General features: G+C 41.7%; 2 protein-coding genes across 12 annotated transcripts in view; both read right to left on the minus strand.

Moving 5' to 3' along the window:
• The window catches only part of LOC125894504 (protocadherin alpha-C2-like), a 232,042-nt gene that overhangs the window by 144,223 nt on the left and 76,731 nt on the right, over positions 1–11,088 (minus strand). Inside the window, exon 3 of one of the 11 annotated variants that reach the window (XM_049585966.1) lies at positions 8,387–8,452. The exons of the other annotated variants lie outside the window; for them this stretch is intronic. The gene's annotated coding sequence lies outside the window, so the exon portion shown is untranslated. Of the gene's footprint in view, positions 1–8,386; positions 8,453–11,088 lie in introns of those variants that run through there. 11 annotated transcript variants of the gene reach the window in all.
• LOC125894989 (protocadherin alpha-8-like) lies at positions 8,433–11,023 on the minus strand. The gene has a single exon (XM_049586758.1). It carries the CDS (start codon positions 10,893–10,895, stop codon positions 8,433–8,435), a length of 2,463 nt encoding a protein of 820 aa, XP_049442715.1. The 5' UTR covers positions 10,896–11,023.

The following is an 11,088-nucleotide window of genomic DNA, read 5'->3' on the forward strand; positions in this document are numbered from 1 at the left end:
CATGTCTCTGTACCGACATGGAGGAACCAGGTCTGACCCACATACTTAAGAGCGGTGACTAGCCTGAGCCAATTCACATCAAAGCCACAAATGGCTCTGAACCAGTCTTGTCATGTTCTAGGACAAATGACAAGAGCGAAAGGAGCCGTGCCAGGGAGTCTTGGCCCACAGTTGTGAACGCAGCCCACAATGAAATTTTTGGCCCACTGACTCTGCTTTTGCCCTGTTAAACCAGAGGCAAAAAATGTAGTGCATCTGCATGTCGTTCTCTTACTAGTTTATATAATGTCATCAAAGCAGATTGTTTTCTGTATGCTTGAAATCCATGTCAGTGTCACATACTTTAGATAAATACTGGTATCAATTCATATTAAAGGCAGGATTACAAACTTTAATATGTATGCGTTAAAGGTAAAAGAATACAAAAACTTCATTATTTTCACATGCCTCCACAGAACATACGACCATAGAGATATAGCGTTTGATTAGGGACCATTTAAACTCTCACACAACTTGTCCAGTATAATTCAAGTCTCATTCATCCAGACATATGCTTAGTACTTCCTTAACACATGCATTTCCCCTAAACCCTTACTATTAGAGTCTGGCTTTGAGAAGAGCATAGATTCACTTTCACTTAAGTTTTTGATAATAATGTTTTAGCAAAAATGCATGTGTTTGGGAAGTACTGAGTGTACAACTGGATGATATAGTGCTGCTGTTATTTAACCCGGTCCCCAATTAATCAGTAAATCAATATGTTGACTGTTTTCTGTGGAGACGTTCAAGAAAAACAGAGTTTTCTTCACAAATCCAAGGTAATACGGCATCACTGATTGAAATACAGTCAGTCATTTTAGGGGTGAACTGTACCTTTAAAGTCACAAAATATATATGCTATAATAGGCTACTGAGAAATAGTAATTTACAGTTGGTCTAACTTGATATAAAGAAGAGACATCACATTGTCCAACCCTTGTCTGCCACTCGGCGTTCAAAGCACAGCACTACACAGAGACATACAAACAGCTTATTGACCAAATACTCCATAAGCTGCACTGCAGCAGTGCCTGTGCTTGCTGACGTTCACAACAACAACCTCCTGATTCACCAGTACCAAATGACCCGAACGGTCTGCAAACAGAAAAAGCTGATACAAACACACTTATCAGCACATGAAACACAGCAGGGGCAGTACATCTAGTATCAGCCGGGATAACAGACTGTTCAGCAGCATCTGGACAGCATGCAGTTTATATGGAACAATACAACCTGAAACAGCAGGTGTTTATTTAACTACTAACCAACACAATGCTGATGTAATGCTAAACATCAAACTTAATATACCATGTCACTTCCTACATTCACAGAGCTTCATCAGCTTATCAATGACAATAACTCCAGTTAACCTTGTCAGCTGTACGCAACTGGTGATGAAAATCAATACTCAGTGACACAGAAACAGAAATACGTACTAGCAGGATACGTTATGTGTTCATGGATGTCAAAACGTCAGCTGACAATATGGAAAAACATTGCTCCAGAAAGGCAGATCTAATTGCCATTTTTAAAGTACTGTGTTATGAGTATTGCTGCACTATCAGACCCCACTGAACACAATTTGTTTGCTGTGCCAGAGCAGGAGTCAGTGGCAGGTCTAGATGCTCTAAATTCACCTTTTCTCTCATTAAATATAGTGGGGGTGAAACATTTCTAATGAACACTATACAAGTGCATAACTAATTACCTGTCTCTGCTGTTCAGCTTTAACAAAGTTTTAAATCATGCATGGTGCTTGTTAGCCAGGGTGAATGCTTGTCTAAGTGACTTTAAATTACTGACCTTGTGGAACAAAGCAAATCAAGATTTACAGGGGATAGACATTAAAAGAAAGACGTTTCACACAGAGAGGACAGGCAGAGGAATTATTATTAAGTCCAAAACCCAAGTCTAAAAAGATAGGTGTTAAGATTTCGTTTGAAGGTGTCTGATGAGTCAGAGAGTCTGACGTCCTCTGGAAGGCTGTTCCAGAGACGAGGGCCAACGACACAGAGTGCAGCATCACTGTACTTTTTAGTTCTACTCTGGGGGGCATTTAATAGACCTCAAGTAGAGGATCTGAGTGATCAAGAGGGAATGTAGTCAAGAGCCAGTCCATTAAGAGATTTAAAAACTAAAAGCAACATTTTTAAATTAATTCTAAAATGAACAGGAAGCCAATGAAAAGCCTTAAAAGCTGCTGCAGTTTGGATCACCTTCAGTTTGTTTAAAGATTTCTTTGAAAGGCCTGAGAACAAGGTTTTACAGTAGTCAATTCTGCTTGAGATTATAGCATGAAGTTTTTCATGCTATAGAAGGACAGATCTAATCACCATTATTTAAGGACTGTGCTGTGAGTATTGTTGCAATGCCAGGCCTCACTCCACACTGTTTCTGTGTAGTGCCAGAGCAGGAGTCGGTGGCAGGCCTACGCTGCTCCCCGTTCACCTGTTCTCTTTTTAAATATAGTGCTGAGGGGGTGAAATGCAACTGATGAACATTACATACATGGCCAATTACCTGCCTCTGTAGTTAAGCTCTATTTAAGTTTTAAATCATGCATGGTGCTTGTTAACCAGATTGAATGAGAAAATAGACTGAAAGGATATAATCTGAGGACATAATCTCATAGTGAAGTAGTGGCGGGAGGGCTTATCACAGTGATCACTGACTCTGACAGTAAGTGTTTTTACATCACTGACCTCATGGTACAAAGGAAATCGAGAAATTAAAAGATAGACATTTCACGCAAAGAGAGTACAAGCACAGGAACAAGTATATATGGTTAAATGTTAATATATGTCATAAACAAGCACTGGACACAACTGAAAATCATTGCTATAGAGAGAGAGATCGAATTGCTATTACTTAAGTACTGTGCTGTGAGTATTGTTGCAGTGCCAGACCTCACTCCACACTGTTTCTGTGCAGTGCCAGAGCAGGAGTCGGTGGCAGGCCTACGCTGCGTGAAGTTCACCTCTTCTATAAACATTGTATTCATGGCTAAGTACCTGCCTCCACAGTTCAGCTTTATCAAAGTTTTTAAATCATGCATAGTGCTTGTTAGCGAGATTATTGTTTTATTTTTTCTGATTGGAAACTGCAACAAAGATGGGAAAGAGAGAGGTAAACAACACTATTTCATTGTCAAGTGTTGTGAGGGTTTATCTCAGAAATCATTGAGTCCAAGTGCACAGTAAGTGACTTTAAGTTACTGACCTGATGGAAAGCATGAAAAGCTTGGGTTTATAGCAGATTATAGAAATTATGAGGATGTTCCATACAGAGGGCAGGCAGAGGATCAACTATATAAGGACTTTAAGTTTGCAAAGCACAACAGTAGACAGAAGGCCACACATAGAGTAAAATTGTTAAAACTAGCATCTTGGCAGCCGCGCATTCATTTAATGTATACACTTAGCCGTGGGATACAGAAGCTTTAGTGATCCCAGTATTAAACATAATTTCACCTGTTCTCCTTTTAAATACCATGCTGAGGGGGTGAAACGTAACTGATGATCATTATATAAATGGATAATTACCTGCCTCCACACTTCAGCTCTGTCAGCATTTTCGTGCATGGTGCTTGTTAGACAAATTGAATGCTTGCATTTTTTCCCCCCGATTGTATACTACAACAAGATGGAAAAAGAGAGGAAAGAAACATAATCTAGTAGCTAAGTGGTGTGAGGGTTTATCTCAGTGATCACTGAGTTAAAGTGCACAGTAAGTGACTTTAAATTACTGACCTGATGAAACAGAGGAAGGATTACAGGGGGTGGAAATGAAAAGAGATGTTTCACACAATGGTAGAGACAGAACATATAAGGACTTAAAGTTTGCAAAGTGTGACAGTAAAGAGAAGGACACAGATATGAAGTTGCATAGCATCTTGGCTAGGGCAGCCACACATTCATTTAATGTGTGCAGTGTACTGAGCAGGACAGAATGAGCAGTGAGATACTAGTTATCCTAGTATTATACACCATTAAACAGCTGTATTACCTGTGCAATTACACATTTAGTGACACGGGTCAGCCTGTGTTATTGTTTGGTCAATTGTGCACGTTTGGGAGCTGTTGTCCGTACTGTGTCTCGTCTCGGTTGTGAGTGTGGTCTGGGATTGAAGATGTAATGTGTTCAGAAGGAAGCTGTTGGGTACAATCTTTCTGTTTATAAAACATTAAAGAGGTTACTCAGATTAATGTCTAAAATAATGTCCTTATGGTATTTTAAGAAACATTTCAGTCAAGGCAGGACATCTAATATTTAGCACTTTGATTGATACAATCACAAGTGTCTTTCTTCCTCTCTGCGAGTCACTATATCACCAAAGGAGCATGCTGCTCTTATGCTCTGTTTTCCTCTGCGTGTCTCTCCTTCTATCCATCCAGCCCCCTTTTTCTTCTGTGAAAGTGCCTTTCAGTAAAGTGGATTAGGCATTTGTGAGCATGTGCAGTGTGTTGTTGCATGTGTACGTCTCTGAGCACAAGCGCGCGTGTGTGCGACATGCGAACATAAAGATAGTAGCTGTTTGCGTTGTACCCTGCTGTGTGTGTAAATTAGATTACCATCACTGCTGCTGACCTCGATGTGAGTTGCGCCATCCTCCAACAAAGCTGGAGCAATAAGAGAGAATGTGCCCTACTGACACACAACAGCACATGTGGCATCCACAGCCGCAACCCTACAGGCATGAGGCGCAGCAGCACTGAGCTAGAAAGCATGTGGCAGAACGAGAGGAGGAATAGTCTACAGAAAGAAACACAGAAAATGATAGGGAGGCAGAAAGGGATGGCATGTGAAAGAGGAAAGGAAGGACAGAGACATAAAAGCGGGAAAAGGAGGCCAAGAGTGGGGTGGGGGAGGGGGAGCTGAGAATGATATCAATATGGAGACTAAAGAAGGAGGAGATACATGGTGTGGAGACAGAGAGGGATGCTGCAAAAATAGAGGAAGGAAAAACAGGCCAGTGCATGAAACAGAACAGAGACAGAGGCAGAGTAGAAGAGGGGGTACCGATATAAATGCTGTCTTAAAGAGAAACATTCATACAGCAGTATCTAACAAAAAAATATGGGTGTATAGTTTGTAGGATGAGTTGAAAATGGGCAGAGAAATATAACAGAACTCATACAACAGAACAAAATTACATAGGGAGGTGGATGCAGAAAAGTTTCTCAAGCAAAGCCCACACTGGGACACAGAGGAGAGTTTGCCTGGGAGTTAACGGGTCAGCATTTTTGTATTGTGTGGATGCACAAGAGCAGCCAAATAAAATAAAGCCAAAGCTGTCAAGCTGTTGAAATGACAGCACATACAGTCCCTCTGCAACAGCTGTGTTTCCTCTTTCTCTGACATTTAGCTTGTTCCCCTTGTCCTCTCTCCTTCCAATACTGAATACGGTTTAATGAGGAAAACGCTATCGCCCACTTAACAAAGACAACATACACAGACGCACAAAACACAAGGGTCATTGCGCTGTGAATGATTTTCAGTGCAGACACTCAGCATGCAAACACAATTGCACAGATCTGTTGAGCCATCCAAGCAAACAGACAAAGCCACTGGAGCAAGCAGCCACACCCCCGCTGAAGAGAGCACACAGAGTGAAAATGAAGCAGGAGTATGCTATCATAGACACTGGCTGGGCACGAAACTCCATACTAACATGCTATTAAGTCGGCTAAAACAGCATGTGTGATGTTATGGTATGTCTGAAAACTTGGCATGAAACAATAGCATATTACAGTATGCAAACACTCGACACTGTGCAGGCATAAAAATCCCACAATGCAATGCAGTAGAGGACAACATTAATAATGGACAGTGACCAAGACTGCTCTGTAACATCAATAATGCTTCAGTTTAAGTGTAAGTAGGAAGTGTAAGTTATTTGAAACACCTTGGACACATCATCAGTGATGCACCCAGGGTCATAGGGTGTTTCGGGTCTAAGATCATCAGACACCCTCACCTGGGCGACCCAGCCGGGGGTGATCAATCCCCGGTTTGTGTCCAAGCAGCATGCTGCACCATGGATCTGCCCTCTTGATGCACAGCCACCTTGAGGCTTTTTCTGCAGCCTCACTGATGTTTCTGGTGAGCTTTCCTCTCCTAAGATTTCACTTTGCTAGGCATGATATAGTTTAAAATTTATTTTTAAATTACCAGAGCTGAGGTTGGCACAGGTTATTACGGTTAGGTGTCTCCAACCAGCAAGAAGATTCTGAGGAACTACTGTTTATTCACACAAAAGTGTACTGAACAATAGTACGCAGCGATTCTGCATTAAGTTTGCAGCCACCTATTGTACAGTGATGTTTTATATCAAAATCAAGATCACCAGATTACAGTTTTAAAATGTAGTTAATTACATGTGTTGACTGTGCCGACACCTGCATGTCTACAAGGCAAAAACGATTTGCATAATCAAACATAATGTGTTGATTCATCAGACTGAGGCACATCCCCTGTGCTCGCATTCTGAATACTGCTCATGACCCTCCCTGTAATCCATCCACTCCTCCACTCTCATCTGTTTCTCTCTCCCAAAAGTGTCACGACAAAGCAACAAAAGTGCAGTTATACAATTCAGTAAAAGACGACTAAGTCTCCCTGCTCACAGTGACAACCGAAATGATCCACTGACATCACCGTGCACTTTTTAGGGTTTAATGAGATGCACTCATTTTTAATCACATCAATAAATCTTTTCTGGGCATCTGCTGTCCAGGCACAGCTTAGCATTGCAAAACACATGATGCCTCACACACTTTTATCTCACACACAAACATGTGCACATAAAATATGCACACATACACACAGACAGGCAGTTAGTGCTATCTAGTAGAGCTCTAAATAAAAGTGGACAGAGGAAGTGCAGAGAGAGTGTATTCAGCCTCCTCTTCGTGAAGCCGAGCTGCTGCCTGACTCTCTGAACTGATCCTTTCTCTTCCTGCGTCCCTGCTCCACTCTGGCTTACTGCTTTATTTCACATGCTGCTTAGTGAGCCAAAATATCCCATCAGCTTTAAACAAAGACACATTTAATGACCGTTAAAAATACACATTTTTCTGACAGCCATTTTCTAGGTAGGAAATCTAAGGTTGACCCAGTTGTTTGGGAGGAAAGATTATCTCCATACAATAAAATATCTAATTAGAAGCTCAACAATTCTGCCTTCACTATTGCTTCGATATCTGCACCATCTGCTGCCTGATTTACAATGGTGATTTCCCTGATATAATCCATGTGTTTGTATCTAAATAAACCCATTTTCATTAAATATTGTGAGATGTCCATAGATGAGCTGTACAAAAGCCACTTCCCCTCCCCCCTCCTCTACTGCTCTCTCTATCCCCCCCTCCTTCCCTGCTTCATCCTCTTCCCTCGCTGTTGCTAAGACCGCTGAGCACATGCTAGTCTGTGGAAACCAGTAGACTCTGAGAGGTGGATCTCCTCGTGTGTTGCTATGGGCAACACACAGTGTTCAACAGAGAAGCAGCTCATGAGCCTAGCATTCAGACCTACACACATGTGATAAAATATGACCTATTTTTCAGTCAGTCAAAAGGGATCATCTGCGCAGAAGCCAGGGTGTACAGTGTGTATAAATGTAAACCGTGTACACTCTTTTATATCACTGTCGAGTGTTTTTTTTTTTTTTTTTAAGTCAGATCAAATGAAAAATAGTAAAAATATATGTCTTGTGGCTTTGCAGTCCTCCAGTGAATGAAGATCCCTGCTGAAGCGAAATGTCCCAGCCCCACCTGACTGGCTGTACATTGTGATTCACTGCACACCAGCCGCAGGCTCCCACTCTCCCCCCTCTCTCTGTCATGGCTGCAGCCATTCATGGACCATTGAATCACCTCAGCTACATCATTGAGCACAGACCCCACATAACTCTGTTAGCCAGTCAGTCACTCCCTTTACACGCATGCAACAACCCTAACAGATAGGCACATAGAGCAAAAGAACATAGATATACACACAAGTATGTAAAACACACGTACCAAGATGCACACTTCTGATTAATAGTAACATGTCTTTTCAAATGACTGTATTCAATGGATATCTAGGTACTGAGGTAACATTACATCTGATGTGGAGGATCAGGTGCAAGCTCAAATCATGTAGATGTTAGGAAAAACTTCAACACTGATTAAAGGAACAAATCAAGCACATGAGGACAACGCAGCATTAAGGTACAATCACAGCATACTAACTGCAGTCCAAAGTGTCATCATTTAACACTCGTGCTTTGTGAGAACCAACCACACAACCCCCTATAAACCAACAACTTAACTCAGCAGTCTCATAACAACGTGCAACATCCTCATTTCCCTCAGTGATGACTTTTATGTCTGTGGTTCATTTCTAGCCAGTGATTAGGTGGTGTGATTCAGTACTTTTGGGACACTTAAATTTATAGGATCTGTGTCTCGTGTATCAGTAGCCTTCATACCAGAACTGCCTTGAAATAAGGTGATCTCCCTTACCTCCTCAGAAGTACGTCTCTTGTCAGGGAGCACCAATGTGTTGGCATGGCTGCCAGGGACTATAGTAGATCCTATACTCATCCTGGGTCCAACTAACATGTAGCGTTTGTCTCCAGATCTGTACTGGATGCTGTGACACAGTGTCCCATCATAATTAGCCTCTTGGAGATATTTGGAAGTATAGTCTGTGGATTTGGAGCACTGCATTGCAATCAGCACGATGATACTGATGATAAAAAGTAGAGAAACTGAGCCCAAAGTTATCATGAGGTAAAATGTCACATTGTCCTCCTCGTCAACTTTAGTTGCACTTTTAACATCAGAAGCTGCAAAAGCCTCTCTGGGCTCCACAAGTTTGACAATGACAGTAGCTGTTGCTGAGAGTGAAACGTTGCCATTGTCTTTGACCAGTATGAGCAGTTTATGCTCAGCCTCGTCTGTCTCTGTGAATGAGCGAAGTGTTCTGATCTGTCCTGTATAGCGGTCCAAAGCAAAGAGACTGTGGTCAGTGACTTCCTGCAGTGAAAAGAGTAACCAGCCGTTATATCCTATATCAGCGTCATAGGCTCTGACTTTAGTCACCAAGTGTCCTGCGTTGACATTGCGGGGAATCTCCTCCACACCTTCAGCAGAACCGTTGGAGCTGACTGGATACAGGATGACTGGAGCGTTGTCGTTCTGATCCAGAATGAACACGTTCACTGTCACGTTGTTGCTTAGTGACGGAGTTCCTGAATCTGTGGCGACAACTTGGAACTGGAAAGTTTTCAGTGTCTCAAAATCAAAACTTTTCAATGACAAAATATCTCCATTTTCAGAGTTTATGTTGAGAAATGATGTAATTTTTTTGGGTTCATCCCCATTTCTCGCAATACTATATGATATGAGAGCATTATCACCCTCATCACAATCAGAAGCGCTCACTGAAAATAAGGAGGCTCCTGCAACATTGTTCTCAACAACATAAAAAGTGTATGGATTTGTTGAAAACTCTGGGCTGTTATCATTCACATCTGATACAGTCACACTTATCGTCCTGTGAGATGACAAAGGTTTTTCACCAGCATCTTTAGCAACTATTGTTACATCATATTTGGACTGATGCTCCCTATCCAGCAGAGACTTGGTGACTATAGAATACATATTGTCTTGTAAAGATGGTGTTAATGTAAAAGGTACATCCTCGCTTATGAAACAGATTACCTTTCCATTTAAGCCTGAATCATTATCATTCACACTTATCAATGCTACTGTCGTTCCAGGTTTGGAGTCCTCTGGAATTGCACTTGAGAAGGATGTCACTTCAATCTCAGGTGCGTTGTCATTCAAATCCACAATAGTTATTTTAACACTTTTTTCTGTTGCTAAGGGGACCGGTCCTTTATCTGAGGCTTTGATGTCTATTTCATAGCTGTCTTTTGCTTCAAAGTCTATCAATCCTTTCACAATAATTTCACCAGTATTAGCGTCAACTTCAAAAAGTTTGCGTAATTTATTATTTACATTATTCCCAAAGGAATAAACAACCTCCCCATTTAAACCATCATCTAAATCTGTGGCATTGACTTGCATGATAGTTGTGCCAAGTGGTGAATTTTCATTCAGCACCGCATCATATGACTCTTTGGTAAAAACTGGCATATTGTCATTTACATCTAAGACATTAATTATGATTCTCATATTTCCTGATTTAGCAGGTTTTCCTCCATCAACAGCTGTCAGTAGTAATCTATGACTTCTTGCAGTTTCTTTGTCCAGCGCTTTATGCAGATACAAAACAGGAATCTTCCCATCATGTCCTCTATCTTTAACCTCCAGGCGGAAATGGTCATTTTGACTGAGCTTATACGTTTGAATAGAATAAATGTCGCTGTCAGGATCATGGGCGCCCTGTAGCTGAAACCGTGCCCCAGGTAAAGCAGATTCCGATATCTCTAGCTGCGTCTCGTTGTCGGAGAAGGTGGGAGAGTGATCGTTTACATCCAAAACCTCAATGGCGACGTAATGCACCTCTAACGGATTCTCCAGCACGGTCTTTATGTTGATAACGCAGGTACTGATCCGCTCGCACACCTCCTCTCTGTCTATTTTTCGGTTCACGTGCAAGATGCCGTTATTGTTCAGCTGAAACATGGGTTCAGTCGATCCGGACACGATGCGAAATCCTCTAGCATTCAAAGCACTGATATCCAGCCCCAAATCTTTAGCGATATTTCCAACAACAGCACCCACCGTCAGCTCCTCGGGGATAGTATATCGTAGCTGTGCCCCAGCAAAATGAAAAGTAAGATTCAGACAAACAATGAGAAAGACCAGGCGCTCCAACCACGCTCCGCATCCTCGTCGTGCCATGTTTGATTCCAGAAACAAAACCAAAAGAAGGCTAGAAATTAAAATGTGAGTCTACACAGGAACACACATTTTGAACAAAAATAATAATGCTCGATATCCGAAAACTGTTGGTGAGCGACTCAGATATTTGAAGCCATCGCCCCACAACACAAGCGCACCCTGTCGCGAAATAGCACCCAACTACTGACGTACA

The sequence above is a fragment of the Epinephelus fuscoguttatus genome, linkage group LG9, assembly GCF_011397635.1.
Source record: "Epinephelus fuscoguttatus linkage group LG9, E.fuscoguttatus.final_Chr_v1".
Lineage (NCBI taxonomy): Eukaryota > Metazoa > Chordata > Actinopteri > Perciformes > Serranidae > Epinephelus > Epinephelus fuscoguttatus.

Bases quoted from the DNA above. Each gene is read 5' to 3' on its own strand.
- LOC125894989 (XM_049586758.1), bottom strand. From the start codon at position 10,895: ATGGCACGACGAGGATGCGGAGCGTGGTTGGAGCGCCTGGTCTTTCTC.